Consider the following 25312-nt stretch of genomic DNA (forward strand, 5'->3'; position numbering starts at 1 on the left):
CTCACCATATTACTGATAATTGAGGGAAGGGGGGAATGCAAGCCATTGAAATGCCTTGCCAACAAGAAATGGGTGCGTAAAAGGGGCCACCCCTAACGGGAACGTTATACGGCCTTTATAAAATAATAGTTTTGTTGAATTTGCAGTTACACCAGAAATGTATCCGGCATAATGCGAAGTGAAAAATTCATGATACTGAATTATAGACAGCGTGATTACATCTGCAGAGAGTAAACTTACACGTTACAAAAGTAGGGAAATAAATTTCTATAGGAATTTAATATTATTAAGTTGACTTTTCAAACTAGGTAAAAGGATTGATTATATTAAAAGATGCAAATAACTGACCACTGGGGGTGGGGGATGAAGCTAGATCTTTATCTCATTCTTTACACCAAAAAATTGAAATGGATTAGGATTTAAGTATTAATAATTAAATCATGTACATACTGGAAGAAAACGTGGGCATTTACTTTGTTTTTAATAATTTTGGAGTGGAGAGATCTTTCTACACATAAAAGAAAAGTTATATAAATACAGCTGCCTAAAATTTCACACAGACTTTTGAAAACAAGTAACAGTGAACACCATTTTTAAACCATCAAAAAACTGGGAAGAAATATTTGCACCACATAAGAAAAAGGGCTAATTTTCTTTATAAACAAAGAACTCTTACAAATTAATAAGAAAAAAACCCAGCGCTACAAAAAATGGGTAAAGGAGTTGAGCAGACAGTTCATACAAAGAGAAATTCTCAGCTTTACTCCAGAGTAAAACTAAGTTTAATTTTATCCAGTGTTGGCACAGCAGAACACTCTCGAATGCTGTTGGCAAGAGTTTAAACTGGTGAGGCTTTTTGTTGGAAAGTTTCTCAATATCTATCAAAACAACAAAAACAGTTGCACATACCCTTTCACCACTGTAGTTCCTCTGTTAGAATTTTATCCAAGAGATTCACTGTCAGAATTATGCACCAATACCTATGATAATCATTGCGGAATTGTTTAGTAGAAAGGGGTGATAAACCGTCTAAATATCCATAGAGGCTTGGTTAAGTCAGTTGTTTAATAAGAATGAGGACAAACTATATATGCTGGGGTAGAACATTTCCACAGTACGGAGATAAGTGAAAAAGCTAGCTGCAGGATACCATGTGTGCTCTGATCCCTTTAGTATTAAAAGAAAGGGGCGGGGAGTGTTTATTACACTCTAATATATCACATCTGAGTTTATATTATGCTACAGTATATTACATATTACATTGTATTTCTATACGTATAGAAAAATTCTAGGACTTCCCTGGTGGCGCAGTGGTTAATTAAGAATCCACCCGCCAATGCAGGGGACACGGGTTCGACCCCTGATCCAGGAAGATCCCACATGCCACGGACCAACTAAGCCCGTGTGCCACAACTACTGAGCCTGCGCTCTAGAGCCCACGAGCCACAGCTACTGAGCCCACGAGCCACAGCTACTGAAGCCCGCACACCTAGAGCCCGTGCTCCGCAACAAAAGAAGCCACTGCAGTGAGAAGCCCGCATACCACAACAAAGAGCTCGCCACAACTAGAGAAAGCCCGCACTCCCCAACAAAGACCCAACGCAGCCAAAAATAAAATAAATAAATAAATTTATTAAAAAAAAAAGAAGAATGAGGAAGCCCTTTACTGTTTAAAAAAAAAAAAGTAAAGAAAAATTCTAGGGAGCTACAAAAGAACTCTGAGGAGTGCCAGTGGAGCCAAGGGAAAGGACATTTTACCTTCCATGCTCTTATAGTATTTGTGGTGGTTGTTTTTTTTTTAACGCAGAGCATTTATTAGTTTTATAATTGAAATATGTGCAAATGCAAGCAGTGCTTTTCCATAGATTTCCATAAATTTGGGTGCCTTTTTTAACTGTGCCATTTCTACTTTTCCGTATTCCCAGGTTTCTTCTTTATGAGAGCATGTGTTATATTCATGTGATGTAAAAATAATAAACTTATTTTTAGAGATTTTTCTGCCAATGAGGAGGAAGGAATGCTATTTATTGACCAGGGAATTCATTTGGAGATCATGGGAAATATAAATACGTGGAATGTGGCTGCAAACATTCCGAATGTCCCCATTAGGTATTAGAGTTGCATTTGCATTCCATTCCAACAGAAACGGAACAGCTGTCGAATCTCTTCAGTACATCCTTTATTCCAACAAATTCCTTCATTGTGTCAGCAAAATGTAAATGTATCATTCTTCTTGGGCTAACTTCAGGAAACAATGAGTGCATGATGATGATTTTTCTTCCTTTTTTTTTTTTTTTTTTTTAAATATCTGGCATTTCAAGAACGAGCTACATTTAGGATAACCTTCTAGATCAGTTGCCTCACGTCAAGTCCCACAGGAAATACACCTCCCCTCATGTGATGTGCGGGTACAAAGTCTGGGTGTTAAAGAACAAGGCATCAAGGCTCCTGGCATTACGAGTTGTAACCGGCCGCGAGCCTGTCACCGGCCGTGTGAAGATGGCTCATCGCCGTAGCTCCAGAACACACAAGATGTGTGAGTTGCTATTGCTAAACAAGATGACCAATCTGGCTTCTTCCTCTTCCTTTTCAGAAAACTGCAGGAGACCCAGATGTCCACCACCTCAAAGCTGGAAGAAGCCGAACATAAAGTCCAGACTCTGCAAACAGGTGTGCTATTCTGCCTGCCGGTCAAGCTGCTACGGGCCAGTCTGACCTAGGGCAGGTTTTCTCCACCTCCCAGTCCCTCCAGGTCCCCTCTGACACCTGTCACCGCCGCCGCCGCCGCGGTGAGCCTGGAGGAGGGGCGGAGCCCACGCCCCAGCGTGCCTCAGACCCCCTCCTCCACAGCTCCCCACCTCGACTGCATGAGTCACCCACACTGAGTCGTTCCTGTCGAGGTGGGAGGCTCTGAATCCCATTTGCATCACTGCCACAAGCCATCCTTTCTTCCTGCTCTTTTTCCAACAAACAAGTCTAAATCACCAAACTGTCAAGGGCTGACGTCTCGTTTGGAACAATAATGAGGGCAAAAAAAACCCTTATTTCTACCCTGTGAAGTTAAGGAGAACAGTAATAGCAGACCTTTAAAACTTTAGATGCCTAAAAAGGTTATGCTTAAGTTTTTATTGCTTCTTTGAACTTCTTTCTGCCTTTTTTCTTTTTGTTCTGAAAGCGAAATGGCACTATATATTTAATTTAAACGTGGGGAAAAACATCAGAAGACATCGTAGTCCAAGTTCAAAAAAAACACAAGTGACAGAGTGGGAGAAACTAATCCTAACAAATTCACAGTCAGACAATATCCAAAAAATATAAAGCTCACCTACAAATCAATAAAAATAGATAAACCGTCCAGGAGAACAATGGGCTAAGGATGAGAACAGGCAGTTTGCGGAAGACATACGCGCGGCCAATACACATATGAAAAAATGTTAATTTTGAACAGGCGGGGAAATGCTAATTAAATCAGTAAAAGATTGTTTTGCCTGTCAGACTGTCGAATTTTTTTTTTTTAATTGATCATTTCCAGTGTTGGTGAAAGTATAGGAAAATAGTCACACTCTTAGTATTGACGTGAATGTAAATCGACTCTTGGGAGGCCAGCTGAGTGATATTGATCTGAAGTTGAAACACCCATGCTCTTTACCCAGCACCTTCCTTTCTAGGTGTCCTGACTCCCCGGGCATGTGGCAAGCCCTGTACAAGAGCTAAGTTGTTATTGTCATTGCCAATGTCCCAGCATGGAGAGATTTCCATATGTCTGCTAAGGGCAGAGGGCAAATCTCAGAAGATATTTGTATCATCCTATTTATGAAGGGGGAGGGGTGTGAAATATATATATACACACACACATACACTTAAATATATATGCAATTAGGTATGGAAATATTTTTTAAATAGTGAAATTTATTTAAAAGCAGGAAACTTACACAATAAACTAGTAACAGTGGTTATCTCAGAAAAGGCGCATGGGATGAGGTGAGGTGGCAGTGGAAGGGGATTTTTCTGTTCCATGCTGTGTATACTTCTGTAATCTTTGCCTCCTTTGAAATGAGACTGTATTACATGTATACTTTTTCTTTCTGACTTAATGTGAACAATTAGTATATTATGGTTTTATGTCCTCTGCCTTTCAGCGCTGGAAAAAACTCGAACAGAATTATTTGACCTGAAAACCAAATATGATGAAGAAATTACCGCCAAGTAAGTCTCTGCCTGGCTCGCTCCATCGGCATGCATTTGGTCAGGTGTCATCCGATTTTGCTAATCCATGAAAGATTTCCCTGCCTCACCCTCCTGTTTATTGACTTTGCAAAGCGGTACGGGGTTTCAAAGATGCTCGGCCTCTGAGCTGCTGTAAGGAACAGGGTGTCGTTCCCATGACTTGCTTGCATCAGTTTAAAACCCAAGATGTGACAGTAAGCTCTATCTGGTGCTCTCAGAACAATCCTTCCAACTGAAACTTTTTTCCTTAATTATTGTGAACCCTGGCCACCACTGTGCCTTTTTCTAAGAAAGTTTGAAAAAGAGTCAGTGTAGAGAAGATGTGATACTTGGGACATTTTGTGGAGCTTGGTCTGTGCCAGTGGCATCACCTTTCACCTGTGCCTTCACTCCCACACAGCTGTATTTGTTCAAATCCCACGTTATGGTGCTGGGCGTCCGCGTGCGGACACACCCAGAGGGGGCGTGTATCTTTGGGCAGGTGTATCACACGAGGGTCTTGTGGGGAGGAAATCACTGATGCACTCCGGGTACACTGTGGCTAGCCTACCCTCCACGCAGAACACCAGGAAGCAAGAAATCATGTTGACGTAAATCAAGAAAGCTGAAGGAGCAACAGATCATCCCCTGACGACGCCAGGCTAGAGTTGGAACAACTTTTTCCTGTCCCACCTCCCCCAGAAACCCATGCGTCCCCAGCGCCCGCCCCACCCCAGCCGTGACAGCTGTGTCTCCAGTGAGAAGCATCTCCTGCTGTGCTCACACCGGGCCTCAGGGGGCGCTGGCGAGTGGGGAGGGGGCTCTGAGCAGCGTCGCCCTCCTCCCCTGCGCCTGTTCCGTGTGGGGCCCTGGTACTCGGCACCCCTCAGCCCCATCACCTTTGCCCTTGGCCTTTGAGGTTGCTGCTGGGCCAGCTGCTCTCAGGGCACGTTGAGGGGGCAGTAGGGCAGCCCTTGACCTTTGCTCGGGGTTGTTTAGCAGCTCGAGATCTTGAGAGCCCAGCTACCCAGGTCTGGTGGTCAGAACCAGTTTTGATCATGAGCAGAGATCTTCTGCGCAAAGACTAAATCATCCTGGTCCGTCTTGGTGACTCCGGCTGACTTGTTGGCATGTCTAATCCCCGGGGACCCTGCCGGATCGCCGTCCCCTCTCGGTGTGCTGAAATGAGACTTCAGGTGGTACAGAAAGAGCCGGTTCTAAGGTCCCGTGACCGTTACAATTGCGCTCTGAAAACTGGTGGTTCTGGTATTAACCCTTCCGACCCCGGGCATCACTGTCAATGGGCCGGCAGGCGTGCGTCTCCGCCCTCCCCTCTGAGCCCACAGCATGAGAGTTCCTCACCTCCCAAGACGTACCCTCCAAGGCACCACGCCAGCTGCTGTCACCCTGGGGTTCCTCGGTGTCCGTGTCCGGGTTCCCTCTTCTGCCCGCGTGTCATCCTTGTTTTTCTACTATTTCCGCCTGGACTTTATTCTACTATGTAGGTGGTGGTTCTCAGTAAATTCGATTTTTTAAAATTATAATGTTTTAGTCTGATACATAGCTCTAGCCTTAAGTTTATAGCATTTCTTTTCTAAAAGACTTTGATCTGAAGATGCTGTGCTAATTCCCTGATTCATTCACTCTTACACACATCATCTTACTTGCTGACAAAATTCATGATGACTTTGGGGGTGATAAGTTGGATTATTTCATTAGTTTCTGTTAATTTATTTTTGTTAAACCACACCTCTTTCTAAAAGGCATAGATACATCTTGCATATCTACAGTCAACCAAAGTTGGCTTTATTATACACTTAAAAAAAACTTTTGTGAACCCAACCTCTAAGCCCGTCTAAGCCCATGGTTTTCAAACTGTGGGTCACAATCGCGAAGTCACTTAAGCGAGTGGCGACTGGCTAGTTGGGTAATAAATAGAATATAAAACAAAAAAATGGAATAGAATAGAAAATGCCATGGCTCATGGCACACAGTAAAGTTAGGCGTTGTTTTGTGACACTTTTGTTTAACTCGTGTGTAAATCTGAAAGTACAGAGTTATTGAGCCACAGCATAAAATGTAGTTCTTCCTGTGGATCTCAGTCAAAAACCATTTCGAAAGCCACTACTCAGAGACTGTCACCAAAGCTCAACTTCCAGAAGCCAGTGTCTCCCGCCATGTTCCCTGCGTGCACGGCGGGGGAGGTGTACCTACTGCCTGGTGACACCAAGCATCTGCAGAATCTACTGGGATTTGACAGCCGAGAATGCCACCTGTCATATGATGGCTAAGTACTGGGCCCTGGCTGAGAGTCACAACTTCTTACTTCCTTCTTGGGCTTCTAAAAAGCCACACAGAAAATTTGTGTCCATGTAATTGGTTTGCCTTAGGGGTTGAGGAAGCAACGGCACCGAGAACAGCCGTCTAGGAAGGACTTAACCTTCCCCAGCTCACGGCTGTTGGTCTTCTCTAGGGAGGGCACGTGGCGGCCAGGAGTGCCTGGGAGACAGAAAGGGGGAGGAGGGGACATCTTGTCCCTGTCCCCACCCTCTCTCCCTGCCTCACTGTGTTCGGGGCCAGGGTGATGCTTGGGGATGATTCCCGTCTCTCAGCCAGCAAGGAGCTCAGTCACCTGCTCCCAGGTGATCCTGCTCCCTGGGAGGGGTCAGAGGTGCCTTGAGATGTCGGGATGATTTTCAGTCTTCAGTCTTGTCCTAAGTTACCGTTTATAGATGCAGGGACCCCGGGCTGTTCCTAAGCCGCCAGCTCTGTCATCTGACAGGTAAGATCATTAAATCTCGGGTCACCTGCATCAGCAGGGCTACCCAGGGGAGCACCAGAGGCCGGTCCTCCTGCCCCCAGACCTCTCCTTGAACTCTGAGCCCGCCGGCCTTTGACGAGAAGCGGTGGTGGTAGACGGGGGCTCAGGGAGAAATGTCTCTAGACTGTTTCCCGTCACATCAGTGTATCTTGAGTCCAGAAAGCTTCTTTTCCCTCCAGATCTAGATGAGTGAAAACCCACAGGTTACTTGCTCATTTTCACTGGACTAGAGTAAACGGAGAATAGAATCAAAAAGCATGGGGGTCAGTTGTTCTGTCACGTAAAATACTTTGCCTCTGGGCCGTGGGTCTTGTTACCAACTGCTGACGGGGCCACGGGTGCTCTTGGCGTGTGTCCCCTCCTGTGATCGTAGCAGGAGGCCCTCGTCTCCTCCAGGGACAGGCGGGGAGGCAGAGGTGTGGCGTGCACGTGGGCGCAGAGAGAGCGAGCCTCATGGGCACGCCTCAGAGCCACTCGTCAGCGGCGCTCGTGTTCCTGGAGGCCTCCTCGGGGAGGATCGGCCGGGGGACGCGGGGAGAAAAGCTATTGCGAGCCAGCGTGACCCCTGCTGTGATGGAGGGGACGTACGTTAGCGCAGCACCTGTGCCGTCGGGGTGTCCACAGAAGACAGCCCACTCTAGCTAGGTCGGTCAGAAGAGAGTTTAACATGGGCACAGCGGGGACGAGGGAGACCAGCGGGGTCCGGGCACCCCAAGCGAGCACTGGCCAGGCCTCACCCCACCTCCGTTTGGAGGGGCCACCTGGAGAGGAGCTGTGGCCTCTGGGAGGCGACGGGGATCCCGGCAGCGCCAGCAACCCCTGACCTTACCCTCCTCCCCTCCCCGGCCAGGGGAGGAGCAGGGGGAGAGGGAGCTGGCGATGGGGATGGCGGGTCTCCAGCGCACACCACCCCACCCCGCTGGCGCCAGAGGAAAGGACTGTGGAGGAAGCCTTCCTGAAAGGGATGACCGGGGGTTTGAGGCCGAAGGACGAGCCGCGGTGAGGGGTTGCTAGAGGCAAAGGAGGAGCGCCGTCTGTGAAAACACCAGGCGGCGAGGCCGATCTCCTGGAGGACCAGCCCGAAGCTCCGGCGGGTGGATCTGCCAGGGCAGGTGGGCATGCTGGGCGCAGGGGCTGGATGGAGGCTCGGACGGGGATCAGCATTTCCCAAATAGAAATGGACGGCTACCACAGGGCAGCCTAGGGCCAAACCCTTACTGTAAATGGTTCCCAGAGTAAGTAAGCCACAAAAAGTGCAGAGTATGGCCTGAGATAATAATTGCTACTTTCTTTTAACTTCGGAGACAATCGCTTCGATCTTGGGAGATCCCACATGGAGCTGCCCCCTCCGCATTCCTCCCCCCTTTCATTTTCTGGGAAAGGTCTGTCACTTTACCATCTGCTTCAGGCCCGACTGACGTATACTGTCTTAGACTAGACAGCTTTTCATTAATACATAGGAATATAAGCCCGCCAGGGGCAAATCTCACAAATGGTCTTAAAACATTTCAAAACAATGTATCTTCTCCCTTCGAAAGGAGGGCTTTTAAAAAATGTGTTGACAGAAAATACAGGAAGGGGATGGGGGAGGCACTGTGGAAGGTGGGCTTTGAGTGGATTGCCGGGGTCCGCTGCTCACCCTCTGTGTGTCCCTGGATAAGCTAATTGACCTCCGTGACTCTTTTCTCGCCTGTGCAATGGGAATAATAGTAGTCAGGACGCTGGGTGGCTGTGGAGAGTAATGAGGAGGTGTGTGTGCAGCGCCCAGCACGGTGACAGCCGTGGTCACTGTCACTAATCGCTGTCACCTATTCTGTTGTCAACGAGTAGAGGCTGTTCCCGACAAGCTTGCCCTGGGCTTAGGTGCGTGCGTTTCTGAAATTAGATGGGCCTGAACGGCCTCGTCTCCACAGGAGGTTGGAAGGGCCCACGTCGCCTGTCCATCCCTGGGAGATGTCACTGGGGTGACCATCCCCGCCCCCACTTGGGACCGAAGGCTGCAGGTCGAAGGCAGCGAGGCCGTCGGGAGCCCCCGTTGACTGGGTGCAGCCCTCGGCCTGCGTCAGCTGGACCGGCCCGGCTGGCTGTGGCGGGTACAGCAGCAGGAAAGTTTTCCATGTGTAGGCTTGAAGCGAAATGTAATTAGCCTTTATGTGCAGAACAAGGCCTCATTGATGAATACAGCTGGTCTTTGTTTTGTCCTGTCATTGAGAGTGGGAGGTAAAGTGCTCTTCTTCATGTTTATTAATGCAAGGTCCCTTAGACAAATGGCAAGCACAGTTTACCATTTGTTGGAACATCGGGGGGCTTGCCAAAACAGTTGCTGTGGAAGAGGATTGCAGGGTTTCAGATTATAGCCATTTCTGGGTTAAATAAATGAATTATTTCTCAGCTTTTTTTTTTTAAGTTAAAAACGTACGTCCTCCTCTGCTGGTCAGGCTGTGTACAGATCTTCTGCTTTCTCTTAGCAAATAGAGATTTAGCACCCCACACTTGACACTAACTTGGAGATTCTAGCAAAGTCGAACAGGTTGGATTTTAAGATTTCAGTGGTTCCCCGGGTTGGCCTTGGAGGAGGGCAGACCGCTTTTTGGGCCCCGGGAGAGAGGCCTGGACAGCTCCCCCTGCCCCCCGACTCCACGCCTGTCTCCTGCAGCTGTTCGCTTGTAGTTGGGCTTAGGTGGCCGCTGCCCACGGTGGGAGGAATGTTGCCCTCCCAGCCAAGATACCAGCATTCTGGGCGAAAGTGCAGGAAGTCCCATTTTCGCTCAAGTCCACGGCCACCTCTTTGCTCTGTCCCCTGGAGTCCTGGTTGCAGAAGGAGCGTCAGTTGTAACACACACAGTCAGCTTATTACATTCCTCTTGACTTGTGGGCGGAGGCTCTGAGCCTCTGATGAAAGAAAATATTGAATTGCACTGAAATGCTGCATTTTTTATAGCTAATGTTAGTCTTAGAAGAATTTGCACCTCCCAAACCTTTCCTGCCGGTAAAATTCATATTTCTTAAGGTTACTCATGTTCTATTCCTTGCCTATATGCTCTTTAAAAAGAACCACATCGTATGCACACATACTTACATAGTACATTACAAAAGAGACGTTTATGAGGAACTTCACTTGGGTTCACTTTAGAGTATTTACTCTCTAGCGTGTATATAACCAGTGTATAATCACAAAATGCATTATGCTCTGAGAAAGCAGAAAACTCCCAGGCGAGCTTGGCTTAGGGCTTTATTGAAATTGTTTAAGGGAACTTGTACCCTGCACCCCGTATTTTGGAGGTAGGGGATGCCTGTGTCCCAGTAATGGGCGTGGAGGACCTCAAACGAGATTTGAAAATGTGAGGATGCCCACAGTTGAAGACTCGACGGGGACCAAGACCGTCCGTGCATCCGGGTCACTCTGGACTATGTCACGGCACCTTCTTGCATGATACCTTGTTTATTCTCTCCAGCAGTCGTGGAGGAAGTGCTTGTTGTGTTCATTGCATAGACAAGGAAACAGTCCTGGGAACACAGAGGCAGGCCTCAAATCCAGTCCTTTGGACTCAAGATCCAGTGCTCTCTGCACTCCCACCGTGGCCTAGAAAGTCTCTTCCTGTGCTGTCTTCAAAGGGCTGCGTTACCGAGTGCTGGCTCACCGGGTGACCGGCCTTCTTGAAGGGTTTCACGTCTTCTCTCCCTCCCCACGAGCCCCGTGGTGTGTACCCTCGCAGACCGATTTCTCTTTTATTTATTTTTTTCACAGTTCCACATGCAGGACTCAGGAAACTGGGCCAGGTAGAGCTCAGTAAGCGGAATACTCACGTTAGACAGTTTGTGCTTCCCCCGATTGAATTTGAAAAGACCAACCTCAGTGTCCGGAAATGGAGTCTCCCTGCTGTACCTTTAAGAATGTAACATTTTCTATTTCCTGGCTTTTTGATGAGTCATCAATTTCCAGTCCGGGTTGCTGTAATTATCCTGGTCAGATTAATTTCCCTAAAAATAGAGAAGCAGCTACTTTGATGGTTTCGAGGGGATGGGCTTGAATAAAGAAACCCCTGTCCCTTAAACCTGAGAGAGAAATCAAACTTGCTGGGAACAAATGATGCCTTTTTTTCCCCATACCTTATCTGCAAAAGGGTGTGTGCATTTTGTAGAATTCCTGGGATTTTCCCTCTCTGTCCAAGCATTTTGCTTCACACCTAAAATTCAGTGCCTGCATGAGCCCTAAAGGGCTTTCCTTGGCTATTGCACTGACTGAATCTGTTTTGCCTTTTCCAGGCAGTACAGCCCTGATCTGGAGTTTTCCCCAGTCTGGGAACTGCGTAGAAAGAAGGGCGTGGCTTCATATTTTCAAATTCAGGTAGAAAGACCTCTGAGTGCCAGGGATTCTTAACCTGTTCCATGGACTCCATGGTCTAGAAATTGTAAGGCATCAGTGAGAATTGGCAATCTTTACCTTTCCTCCCTTCAGCTAATCTTTTTTTTATATATATATAAATTTATTTATTTATTTATTTATTTATGGCTGTGTTGGGTCTTCGTTGCTGCTCGCAGGCTTTCTCTAGTTGCGGTGATGGGGGGCGACTCTTCGTTGCGGTGCGCAGGCTTCTCATTGCAGTGTCTTCTCTTGTGGAGCACGGGCTCTAGGTGCGTGGGCTTCACTAGTTGTGGCTCACGGGCTCTAGAGCGCAGGGTCAGTAGTTGTGGCGCACGGGCTTAGTTGCTCCGCGACATGTGGGATCTTCCCGGACCAGGGCTCGAACCCGTGTCCCCTGCATTGGCAGGCGGATTCTTAACCACTGCGCCACCAGGGAAGTAAGTCCCCCTTCGGCTAATATTAAAACTCTGTGTTAAAATGCAGGCATTGTGTCAGGTGCTAGAACTGCAGAGTAAAGAAGGCAGGGAGAGTTAACAGGCGTGATACGCACACAGACATGGCTCACACGCTCTGCACACAAAAACACGTGCCACACACGTGTACATATAGCTGTCCTATATGCGCGTGTGTATAAACATGTTTATGAATATGGCGATAGCAATCACATTCGTCCAGCATCCTTGGAGGGGATAGTGTAGAGAAGAGTACTCATAGGCTGTCACCTGGGTCTGGCATGCTTTTATACAAATTTTGGGTTTTTAATGATCCTTGAAGTTCTTCTGATCTACTGTAAAGGACAGTCTTGGAGAACTCGCAGTTTGAGGCTAAAGGAAACGGGTAAGGGACTGTTGGAGAAAACGTCAATTTGTAGAAGATCAAAGCACAGCAAATGAGCTGCAAAATGGGCATCGTCACGGGCGCTTTCCTGCTTGTGGGGCTCTGGGAACAGGATGGGCATGTCCCTGCAGACCGCCCAGAGTTGGCCAACGTCGCCTGACCTGCCTCAGAGGAGGGCCCGCACCTCGGTCCCTGCACACCACGGGCCCACTGGCATCATCGCCACGTGGGGCTTTTGTTGAATGAATCACTCTGCGGGTGCCTCCGCTGTGGAGACCGGTGGGTCAGGGGTGCAGCCGAGGGACCAGTCTCGGCAGTGCTGAGAGCCCGAGCAGCAAGGCCGTTTGCTCTCTGGAAGGGCAAACTAAGGAAGCTGTTGGAGTCTAGGAAGAAGGCAGGAGCCACCTGAACCTTTGAAGTGCTTCATGGAGACAGAATTGTAATGGAGGCCAGTCTGGAATGTTCACGCTACCTTCTGCCCTCAGTGAGATCCCTCCCAAAGCCGTGCATTTCTGACCCCCACCCCCTGGGAGTCCCTGGCTGCCCTGGGGGCCGTGTCCTCGCTGGTCATTGTGACACTGCACATCTTTGCTTCCAAAGTGTCGGGAAGAAGGGGATTTGACGCACCCTGACCAGTCAAGGGCCCTTTGAAGGGAAGCAGGAAAGCTGGCGGAAGTGAGAAACTATCCTTCACTTGGAATCGCCCCACATCAGTGAAGACTAATTCCTGTTATGTGACGTATTATTTTTAATTACGAAAGCCACACATGTTTATTATATGAAATTTAGAAAATTCTAGAAGATTTTTAAAAATAGATCATCACTTATTATCCCACAACACACAGATAACTCTTAACATTTTGGCATATTTCCTTCCAGTCTTTTTTCTATATGGTGCTCTATTTTTTTTTAACTTTTTACAAATGGCATCAGACTGATACTCAGTTTTCATTTCTAGTTTGTTTTTTTCTTTTTTTACTTGCCATTTAAATATGTCTTTCTTGTCATTACCTGTTCTTCAGAAATGTGATGCATGCTGCACGATATTCCATCAGTAGGTGTACCATGAGACAGTTACCCCTTGGGTTCCCTCTTGTTGGGGAGCCTGATTTGTCACACTGCCGTCATTGCCGCACAGGTTTAAACTAGGAAGCTTCACACTTGCCCTGTCTTTTTGTGCCTTTACATTCTGCCAGTGGCCGTGGCATCTTCCAGTGGGTTCCCTATGGTATCATCAGACAAGGGAGTTTGGGGCCCCAGAATGCTCTGCGGGCCCCGTTCCCAGACTGCTGTTCGGTGATGCTAATAGATGTCCCAGCCTCCCCTGGTGGGTGGACAGTGGAAGGTGCTGGGCCTAGAGTCAGGAGACCCTGGGTCGGATCCCAGCTCTGTCACCGCGTGTGGCCAGCACAGCTCCCTCCCTGGGCAGCGGCAGTGTCCTCATTAGCAAAACAGGAAGACTGGACTAACCCACAGGCAGGTTTGAAGAGCCTGACCGTTTCTCGGCCTCTTGAACTTTATCACCCAGGTTCTTGCCAGAAGCTGGGACCTCCGATCCTCTCCCAGCAGGTCCTGCGCAGCCATCCGCAGAGGGGCCTTCGGGGAAGGGGCTGTCCAGCATGTGGGGGTGGTGTGAGCCTCAGGGGAAGAGCCCAGGTCTCAGGGTCACTACAGGGTTTGATTCCTGGTGCTGTGGGTGCAGAAACCTTGGGCAGGGCGCTCCCTTGCCTTACTCTGGCCTTAGTTTCCTCCTGAGTGAAGTGCAGTCCCCACAGAGAGCCGGGCGCAGCAGCGTCTGAATGCACGCCCTCGGGAAACAGGGCTGCGGCACTGCTGTCAGCTGCAAGGCCCCCTGCCTGGCCCATTGGAAAAACGCTGGTTCACTTCCCCCACCGTCAGGTCTCTTCCAACCCTAAAGAACCCCATCATTTTCCATGTTTGACCTGGGAAGATCAGTCTGTCTGCATCACAAGACCTCTGTCTGTATTTGCATGCTGCAGCTGTGGGCTGAAGTGCACTGTTTCGTGTCACATCATCATCCTAAGAGACTCTGAATCTAAAAATCTTAACGAGTTACCATTTGGGTGCTGCTAACACTGGGCGTAAAAAGTTCTGAGTTCAGATGATTGCAGGACTGTTAGTGCCTTAACCACGAAATAACCACCTTCGGAAATCTACGTGCCATGTGTGTGCGGGACCCACTTTCTAAAGCGAGAACAGCGTGGTTCCCTCCAGCCACACATCGGGGCAGCTCTTAGCGTTCAGCGGAGACCTGACTCCACGTGTCCTGGAGAATTTGGGGGTCCCTGGGCTGGTGTAAAACAAATTAAGAGCGGTGCCAAACATCTGGGCACAGGCAAGGATGTCTAGGGCTTCTGTCCTGGGATATCGTATTAAAAAAAAAAAAACTTTTGGGAACCAGCCTTCAGAATGAGAAGTTTCCTATAGGAAAGCGAGAGGGAGCTAGATAATTGAACTCATTGATTTCCTTCACGGCTTGTTTGCCCTTTCATTCTCTTCCTGAGGTGCTGTTTGTTGAGGAATGTCTCCAATCGCCAGAAAGACAGTGGAGTGTCTCATATTTCCCCACCAGCTCTCCTTTCAGCCAGAGCCGAGCTCTGAGGCGAGCCTGCAGTATGAATTTTTAATGCAGAGCGTTATGGCATCACTCTGGCAGCCCGGCCGCATCGCTCTCCTGAGCTTTGAGATTTCATGCTCTGCTGAACAGAGCAAAGACTGGGGGCATTCAGCATCAGTGAGGATTAACCCCCAAGTGACCACACGTGTACCCTCTGATGTCCCTCAAGGTAAACCTAAAGGAGTTGCGAGAAAAAAATTAAAACTGTGTAGTGTTTGGAATGTTATCAACATAGCCTAGGCACAGAAACAGAGCATAATCTTGAAATTTCATGGGATAGCATATATTTTTAGCTTTTCATTCATCTTTTTTAAGTTGGACTGTTTTCACTTTGGTGCATTTCTGTGATCTTTCCACCCTGAAAAAAAAAGCCAGTTTGTAGGATTTACCGAACGTAAAGATTATTAGATACTTCCGTTTTCCATGGAAAGCCCCAATGTAATTAGAAATTTAGAATTTGTCGTCGATAATGGAAAAAGGACCAGTTATGTAAGTGGTTAATTCTGTGTGTAGGCATATGGTTGATTGGCCCTTTCTTCTGGTAGCTTTCTGTATTTTTGAAAGTTTCCAAATTAAGGGGAAAAATTTTTAGAAAAAGTTGTCTATAAAAATGGCTTGAGTTTAAATGCGTTAGGGAAGGATGAAGTCTTCGATCAGCGGCGGTGCCAGAATAGCTAGCTAACACCCAGAAGATGAGAGTCAGGGCAGAGCCCGTGCAAAGTCAAGCCTAGAAGTTTTAAATATTTACATGTGAAAAACAAAGCCATAAAAACATTAGGAGAAATTTTCGATGGATATTTTTATAATGTGGGGGTGGGGAAACCCTTTCTAAGCACCATGGCAAAGGTAGAACTCACACAGGAAACTCACAGCTTGCTGGTGATTGATGACTGACAGGTAGATAAACTGGCAAAAATATTTGCCTTGTGTATGACAGAGAAAGCGCGCGTGTGTGTGTGTGTGTGTGTATGTATATATACAGGCACACCTCGTCTTATTGCACTTCGCTTTATTGTGCTTCACAGATAATGCATTTTCACAAATTGAAGGTTTGTGGCAACCCTGCAATGAGCAAATCTATTGGTGCCATTTTCCAAAAGTATTTGCTTTACTTTGTGTCTCTTTGTCACGCGTTGGTAATTCAGACTTCAAAATTTCAGACTTTTTCGTTGTTATTTTATTTGATCTGTGGTCAGCGATCTTTGATGTTACCATTGCAAAAATATTATGACACGCTGAAGGGTCAGATGATGGTTAGCGTTTTTTTTAGCATTCAAGTATTTTTTTAATTAAGATATATACGTGTTTTAGACATAATGCTGTTGTGCATGTAACAGACCACAGTCTAGTGTAAACATAATTTTTATTTGCACTGGGAAACCTAAAAATTCGTGTGATTCACTTTATTGCAATATTTACTTTATGGTGGTGGTCTGAAACCAAGCCCGCAGTATCTCCGAGGTATGCCTGTATATATAAAGAACCCTTACAAAGCAATAAGAAAAAATTTAATACCCAAAGGGAAAGCTCTCCATTTTCTTTTTTTTTTTTTTAGTTTTTATTGGAGTATAGTTGCTTTAAAATGTTGTGTTAGTTTCTCCTGTACAGCAAAGAAAGCTCTATCTTTTCAAATCCAACTCCTTGCTAGACATAGGCGTCTCAAACTCAAGCGAACTCATGATCCCTTCTGACTTCCCTCTAACCTGCAGGCAGCTTCCCTTCCATTTTTTTTTCCTCCCTCAAGCATACGTGGTCTTCCTTTATTCCAGAGACGGAGGGTCCTTCTTGACCCTGCTGTCTAATCCATATTAATTCCACCTCCTTGAGACCTTCTCTTTCCTCAAGTCTTTGTTTCCACTGTCACTGCAATAACTGGGCTTTTTTCATATCTTGGCTTCGCTCCTTCAATATCTTAACATCAGATCTCCCTGCTGCCAATTTCTCCCTGGACTAAGGCATCCTCCAAGTATCTGCTAAAAGTATCTTTCCAAAATATAAATTTGATCCTGTTGAAATGAGTCCTTAAAATCTTTCCATGGTTCTTTCTTGCCACCACTGAAAAAATGATGCCGTAGCGCCCGAGATGCTTCATGACACAGCTCTGCCTTCATAACCTCATTTTCTGCCAACTCTAACCCCCTCTGTAGAATCGTGGGCCTATCCGCAGCTCACCATGCTCCCACATCCCAATATATAGCTACCAGCCTTTCTTCACAAGCACATCCCTGCCCCTCCACCCCCTGTTCCTGCACCCCTGCCCCTCCACGCCCCATTCCTGCATCCCTGTCCCTCCACGCCCCGTTCCTGCGCCCACACTTAACAGCCTCTGTGAGCCTGTGAGAGGGGGGCTCTGGTCTCTCCCATTCCATGGAGAGAATTCAGGGGTCTCGATTTTCACTAAATCTGACTGCAATGTAGCATTTCCTTCCATTGCGAATCAAGTCAACAGACCAGAACAAGAACAGACCTGTGACTTTGCTGCAAGCGGAAATCCTAGTATTTTCACATCACATCACGGTCCTTGCAGATACCTCAAAGACTGTTTATCTCCATCGCTGCTTCAAAATGTCAGTCGTTCTTAGACCTGCCACGAGATTCGTTACACAGCGCATCAGTAAAGAAGAACGTTTGTTACGGGGACTTCCCTGGTGGTCCAGGGTCTATAAGACTCCGCGCTCCCAATGCAGGCGTTCTGGGTTCAATCCCTTGTCGGGGAACTAGATCCCACATGCGTGCCGCAACTAAGAATTCGCGTGCCGCAACTAAGAGTTCGCGTGCCACAACTAAGGAGCCCACGTGCCGCAACTAAGGAGCCCTGGAGCTGCAAAAGGAGCCTGCCTTCCGCAACTAAGACCTGGTGCAACCAAATAAATAAATAAATTTAAAAAAAAAAAAAAAGAACATCTGTTACTAGATCACAGACTTGGGGGTTTTCTAGTATTGTAGTAAATGCACTTCCAAGTATTTATTTTCTTTAGTAAACTGATGTATTTAAAACATTATTCCAGGAAGGAGGTCCATTCTCTTCACCAGAGGGACCACGGCACCAGAAAGGTTCAGCGTCCACATCCGATTGGCAGCCTCTTGAGGGTGGCAACTGGACCTTCCTCATTTTTTGCCCTGGCACTTTGCACAGTGCTTCCTACGTTACACAGGCTCCTAGTAATAGTTTGTTCATGTGGTTTTCATAAAACCTACCTCTTCCGGGTATGAAACGGTTGGGGCTGAGATGGGCCTGGGTCAGATCCGCACATGGATGGAAGCAGGTGGTCCCTGCTGGCTGTGCGGGGTGAATGCTTCCTTGAGGGACCAAGGATGCCCGCTGGCCCCCCGGGGTCTGCACCTCACACACCTCGACCCCCATGTGAGGCGACGTGGGTACTTAGGTCACCGGAGGGCATACGCCATTAGCATGACATGGGCCGTGACTTTAAGTCAGCCACGGGAAAAGGACCAGCGTCAGAGAGGCTGCGGCTGGCAGTGGTAATGAACAGGAGGCGTTAAGTGTACTTTCAGTCCAAGCTAAGGGACATTTCTCCATTCATAAAAATGGAGGCAGTGCCACCTATGTCAGGCAGTGTCACCTGTGTCATAGGTGTCAGTGCCACCTATGTCGTCGATTCAGTTAAGTCTCTCCTGAGGGCCTCCTTTGCACACAGGGCACTGTTCGGGCGCTGGTGGGGTCGCAGTGCGTCAGGGCTCAGTCTTTGCACTTGCTTAACCCTCTCCCTGGGAGGCTCAGTCACCGCCGTAACTAAATTCCATCTCCCTGGCGCTGACTCCTGTGTTCACGTTTCCAGCCCAAACCTCCCCCCTCACCTCCAGGCTCAGCAGCTGCCCTTAGGCGTCATCTCAGCTTCACCCAGACGAATACCAACTCCTGATCTGTCCCATCAAACCCGGCAAAGGAGCGACCAGAGTGATCCTCCCACATTGTAAGCTGGTCCCGTCACTGCTCTCGGAGCCCTGATGGCCTCCTCCTGGCGGGCTCTGTCCTCTTTCCCACTTTATTTTTCTCCTTATGACACACCCTGTGTTTCCCGGTGTGCTGAGCTCTCTCTACTCACCAGGCTCCAAGTTCCGTGAATCGTGTTACCTTGTTCACCACTGTGTCCCCAGTGCCTAGCATAGGGCCTGCCGGGCGCTTGAAAGATGTTCCCTGCATGAGTGAAAACAAAGGCCCTGCTCTCCCGGAAGCAGTCTCTGAGCAAAAAGCAGGCTGCCACATAATAATAAAAGTTTGAGTTAGTGTCAAGTCCTGCCAAGAAAATTAAAGCAAGTAAAAGGAAGGGGGCATGGCGTGAAGGGGACCGGAGCGGCTGGCTGAGATGGGTGGTCAGGGAAAGTCACTTGGTTGAGAATTAAATGTCACAGCCTGTAGCAGGGGCTCTGCTCTGTATGGTGTTTAAATGGAACCCATGTGTGCTTGCTCTGCTCTCTGTCTTTATTATGGGCATCTACTCAGAGATTATTTTAAATGAGCGGGAACCTTCGCGCTGAAACATAGAACTCCCCCAGTCCGGTCAGCCGAGAAAATAGATGGTAGTTCCAGACGTCTTCTAGAAGGGCAGGGTATGTGGTGCCGAGGAAGTTCCGCACATCTGTAACCTGTGACACTGCAGCTCCAGCCCCTACTTTGGAAGCACTGGAATTCAGTAAATCGCCCTTCGTCACACAAGTCAGTGACTCCTGGACTTGAGTGGATTCCTCAGAGCATTGGTCTAGAATGCAGATCCCTGGGCCGCACCCCAGAGTGTCTGACTCAGTAGGTCTGGGAGGGGACCCAGGACTCTTCGGCCCTCCACGCACGTGGGGTCTGCTGACCACACTGTGGGAGACTCCGATCCAGTTGCTCTTGTTTGATCGTTGATTTTTGGTTTAAGGAAAGAGTTGTCCAAATAAGGACAAAAGGACAGCGCTGTGATGGCCCCCCGGGACCCCTTAGCTCTGTCCCAGTGCTCAGGTGCTTACCTCTACGGGCCGCCAGGTGTGTCAGACCCAGCGTCTGATCTTCCGGTCTGCCGCACCAGAATGGGAGCTCCTCGGGGGCTCATCTCTGGGATCGAAGGGTCTGGGGCTGTGCCTGGCACACAGCAAGCGTGTGAATCATCCTTGAGTTAATGTGCCAGGATGTGCGGACACCTTCCCCACATCATCTCAGGTCATTGCCTTTAGGGCTCTCACACAGCCGCTACGTCCCGCCCCTTACCCAAGGGTCTAAAGAGCGAGATTCTTGGAACATTATTGGTTAGAACGTGTCTTAAGAGCCAGCAAAGGTGAGGGTACAGATGGAAGGTACATGCTCATGGCGTGGGTGACGGCTGCAGCCGGCACGGCCACCACGCCTGTCCCCACCGCCTGCCCAGCCCGGGCAGCTCTGTGAGGCTCTGCTGTGTGGTCTCCGGCACACCTTTGAGGAGTCCCAGGGCCAAGTGTGAAAATACCAGATGAGGGGTTTTGTGATTCATAATTCTCAGGAGGCAGCCAGGTTGCTGGTTCAAGGCTGGCAGAGTTTACTCGGTGGCCTGCGGGAGCCCCAGCGTCTGAGAAGCTCCAAAGTGATGTGAAGGGCTCGCCGGGGCAGGGCTGGGTGAAGACCACTAAAGCCCTCTGCTCTGGTCTTCTAGAATCCTTCTGAGTTTTAATTGCGAGGTTAGTCTGTCTTTTATTACTCTTTAAAAAATGAATGCAGGGGCTTCCCTGGTGGCACAGTGGTTGAGAATCTGCCTGCCAATGCAGGGGACACGGGTTCGAGCCCTGGTCTGGGAAGATCCCACATGCCGCGGAGCAACTAGGCCCGTGAGCCACAACTACTGAGCCTGCGCGTCTGGAGCCTGTGCTCCGCAACAAGAGAGGCCACGATAGTGAGAGGCCCGCGCACCGCGATGAAGAGTGGCCCCCGCTTGCCGCAACTAGAGAAAGCCCTCGCACAGAAAGGAAGACCCAACACAGCCATAAAGAAAGAAAGAATGAATGAATGAATGAATGAATGAATGCAGAAGCTCTTATATAGTGCTATGGAAAGATCTTTTACATATGTAATTCAATGAAAAAAGCCAGGTTCAGAACTGTGTGTCTAGTATGCTACATCTGCTTGTGCATTCACACACACACAAAAAATTTTAATGTCTAGAAGGAGATCTCAGGGACAAGGAAAGAGACGCTCTTTCACTGTAACCTCTTCTGAATTTTGAATATCAGATTAAATTAGAACCTATTGGGACTTCCCTGGCTGTCCAGTGGTTAGGACTCCTCGCTTCCACTGCAGGGGGCACGGGTTCCATCCCTGGTCGGGGAACTAAGATCCCGTGGCCAAAAATAAATAAATAAGTAAATTAGAACCTGTTTAGTCCCTCCAGCCCTGGAGCCATCAGGAACCCCTCCTCTCTGTAGCTCAGAATCACCAGGATTAAACAAGAAAGCACTTTTGAATCATCTTTATGAACGCACCTATGTTTAAAGCAACTTGTACTGGATTTTTAGTTAAACGTGCCTCCACACCCCAAGAGAGGAGGTACAATGTGCAGGAGCCAAATCCGGGGGCGCACCTGCTTCCACCCCCCCTTCCAACAGCGGCCCCTCGGGCAGGTCTCTTAACCTCTCCTGGCCTGGGTTTCCGTCCTGTAACGGCGTCTGCCACCCCATGAGTTCCTAGGAGTGAATAAAGTGCTCTGTGGTCCCCTCGCCAGGGTTCAGGCCGTATTAGCTGCCACTATCATTATTAATATCTGATACCCTCCAGGCTGGCTCCTGTTGGAAAGCTGGCAGTGACCACGAATGCCAAGTGCACGTCCACTGGACCTGTCTCTGTTGTTTGCAATTAAATAATTAGCCATCCTTGTAGCAAAAAAGAAAATCTGAGATGTGCTCTGTCACTACCTAACCAGTTCTGTGACCGGGAACACACACGTTTGTACACATCTCGGATGCACACGGCTCTGCACGTGTGTGTCACGTGGCTGTGCCCACTTTGCCACTGTGGCTGGACGTGCAGAGGACGTCCCACTCTGCTCACTCCCCTTTGTCCTTTCGGCCTGATATTACTTCCTACAGTTTTTTGTTTGTTTGTTTGTTTTTCAATTTTTGGCTGCGTTGGGTCTTCGTTGCTGCACGCGGGCTTTCTCTAGTTGCGGCCAGCGGGGGCTACTCCTCGTTGAGGTGCGCGGGCTTCTCGTTGCGGTGGCTTCTCTCATTGTAGAGCACGGGTTCTAGGCGCGCGGGCTTCAGTAGTTGTGGCACGTGGGCCCAGTAGTTGTGGCGCACGGGCTTAGTTGTTCCGGGGCATGTGGGATCTTCCCAGACCGGGGCTCGAACTCGTGTTCCCTGCATTGGCAGGCGGATTCTTAACCACTGTGCCACCAGAGAAGTCCCTTTCCTACAGTTTTTACCACACCTGCTGATCTGCTGATTTGTCACTTTGATGGCAGAATTTTGTTTTCCTCTCTTGATGAATTAGACTTTACGTAACCATTCTTGATTTGCCAGCATTTTGGTTATTTCAGTTTTTCATAATGAATTTTTTGTTTAGAAAAATAATTTCTTAAGATATTTTTTCAGGGGACTTCCCTGGTGGTCCAGTGCTTAAGACTCCACGCTTCCACTGAAGGAGATGCGGGTTCAATCCCTAGTCAGGGAGCTAAGATCCTGCATGCTGTGTGGCACGGCCAAAAAATATATTTATATATTTTTCAAGAAGAGAGATCACTGGGGCAAAAGGGGTGCTGTTTCAAGGCTCCTTAGCATGTCCTTTGCAGGGGGAAGAACCCATTTGGAACAGCGGCGGCAGGTGCTACAGGCTCTCTCCCCTCCCACGGCCCCAATTTCCAAGTTGTACCCAGAGCTCGGCCTGGCCCGGGGAGCTTACACTGCTTGTCTCAGACCTTCTGTGCCAAATCCAGGAGATAAGGGGTGGGCTGCAGTGATTCCCACCGTCCCTCCCCTGTGCCACGTGGATGCTCGTAGGTGCTTAACTTGATACTCGTGAGCACAAAACTCAACATTCTCCCATCTGCTTATTTACTCTCCATGTGTTTCCTTATCATCCATGAACGTGGGTACAGTGGGAACAGGGTAGGAATTCTACATGTATTCTGGATTTTAACTACTCACTTGCATTTATCATTCCTTTTACCTATCAATTGATTTTCTTTTGAGTTTTAGTGATTTCATTGTTCAGTAGTATAAATATATGAGATAGGTCCCATCAACCTTGTCATTAATCATTATTAATATGCTTTCAATAATAGAAAATGGTCTTTCCTTCCCAATCCATTTTCTTATTATTTTTTTAATGATTTATTGTATCTTTAACCTGGAATTTTTTATAGCATATGAGGTTAAGGTATGTGTCTATTTATTATTCTTCATATTAATTCTCAGTTTGCCCAATAATGTTGATGATTCCTTCCTTCAGTATTTAACTTTGGACAGATCAGATGTAAATAATTACATGTGTCTCTGGATTTCTGTCTGAAATTTCATTCCATTGATCCGACTTTTCATTCTCGTAAGTACCAAACTGTTTTAATAATGTTTCTTTGTTTTCTAGCTTAATACCTACAATTAGTTTACTGTTATTAGGGTCACCTAATTTTTCTATATGCATCTTGTCATTTTACCAAGTTTTATAAATCAACTTGGGAGCTAAACTTACATTTATTTATCTTTAACGCAACCGCAAATAGGAAATGTCATCATTAGCTTTCTTTGCCACTAGCATTTTGTAATTTGATTTTATACAGATGGAATTTATACCATGTTATTTTAATTCCCACATGTTTAATATTTGTATCCCTGTTGTAGATGAGAGAGTCTTTTATTTCGTTTTCTAGATATTTATTACTGGTACATAGGAGCTTAGTGTTTTGTCTTTACCAAAAAACGTGGGACTCTGCTGAATTCTTGGGTCATCTGTGCCCATTTGCTCAAGTGAATCCCTTGGATTTGGTGAGCATGTGACCATATTACCTACAAGTAGTGAATTTGTGTGCTTTTGTGACAGCCAGGATATCTGAATCCCATCTTTCATTCCTGTTCTTAAAAGGGGCATCTCTCTTATTTGTCTGTGGAGAGCAGTGGAGGCTCTTGGTTTTGTGAGACCCAGCACTCTTGTGAACCCCGTTTAAATTCAGATGTGACCTAGGTTTCAGGTTCCATGTGACTGGAACCCCTTATCTACATCATACGGTGTAGTTCGTTTTCTAGTAGGATGATACTTCTATATATTACATTTCTTTCCATTTTTATATTATGTATTTTATAGATTTTCTTGCCTTGTGATTTAAGACAAGTTCCAGCTTGTGGTGTTTTATTATTTACTGTACCTCTTAGTATGACTTCTTTCTCTGTAATGTTATTTTGCTACATATAACATTGGCTAGTGTGGCTTTAAAACCTTACCGTAGCCTTTTGAAAAAATCTAGTTAATCACTTCCTCTTTACTTGAAGTGTGTTTCTCCAACATTTTGTTAGGTTTAGGATTTTCTTCAAATATGTATTTTATTTTTATAGGTGAATTTGGCCTAGTTACATTTACCAGTATCACTCTTCTCTTAACATTTTTCTTTATTCTTAATCCTCTTTTTTTTTTTTCTAATTCACAGCTTCTCTGTCCTAAACTTTCTGATCTATTTAAGGAAGATGGACCACAGAGCTTAACTGACTCTCTGAATGTCCTGAGCCTGCTCCAGTTCCCCTCTTTTTACTGAAATTCAGTGTCAGATGCAGAACGATTGAGCCCTTCTGAAACTTTTAAAAGCCATATATTTATTTTAAAATCTCTTACCATACTGTGCCATTATTGCATTATATGTCAAGCACAGCAGCGAGTTATATTTCACTACGTTAACCTCACCACCTCCCTCTGCAGTGAGGCACAATCCTTTATAGAATACTCTGAACCTACACATTCCTGCTGGTGAATTCCTTAAAGTTATTTGGATTTTCCAAGAATCTTCTATTGCCTTCACAAAGCAGCTACTGCTGAGCAGGATTATCAACTATAGTGATAAGCATCCTTTATTCCCTGGCATACAGTAAATATTTTGCACAAACTTGAGGCTTGCCAGGTAGATCCCAAAGCACAAACATAGATGCGTTCTTATCATCACATTGTTTAACTTTTCCTAAACTCAGAAATTTGCCACCTGGGTCCTTCCATAAGGATTAAACCCAGGGAGCGCTTACCTTGTCATTTGGAAAGTGACTGGATCCAATTTCCTGCCCAGAATCCCAGCGACATTGTACATCAGTGGTCATGAGCATAGCTAGCTGAGCTGTAAGGCAGTTATTTGCTGACTGTGTCTTCCCGACCGAGGGTCCTCGGGATTCTATCCACTGAAGTTTCCAACCAACCATGAATGTGTGGAAGAGGGTTTGGCTTGTCCAGTAAGAATCCTTCCAAAATGAGTTCTCTAATAAAACCAGGAAGGTTGTTTGTTTGTTT

The 25312-nt window shown here is 47.2% G+C and overlaps 1 protein-coding gene across 6 annotated transcripts in view; it reads left to right on the forward strand.

The window, feature by feature from the left end:
- The window catches only part of CUX1 (cut like homeobox 1), a 376899-nt gene that overhangs the window by 237122 nt on the left and 114465 nt on the right, over positions 1–25312 (forward strand). For all 6 annotated transcript variants that reach the window (XM_057528358.1, XM_057528361.1, XM_057528360.1 and 3 more), the window contains exons 7-8: positions 2594–2670; positions 4140–4206. In XM_057528358.1, the coding sequence (XP_057384341.1) occupies positions 2594–2670; positions 4140–4206 (144 nt within the window). The remainder of the gene's footprint in view (positions 1–2593; positions 2671–4139; positions 4207–25312) is intronic.

Source organism: Balaenoptera acutorostrata, chromosome 15 (genome assembly GCF_949987535.1).
Source record: "Balaenoptera acutorostrata chromosome 15, mBalAcu1.1, whole genome shotgun sequence".
NCBI lineage: Eukaryota > Metazoa > Chordata > Mammalia > Artiodactyla > Balaenopteridae > Balaenoptera > Balaenoptera acutorostrata.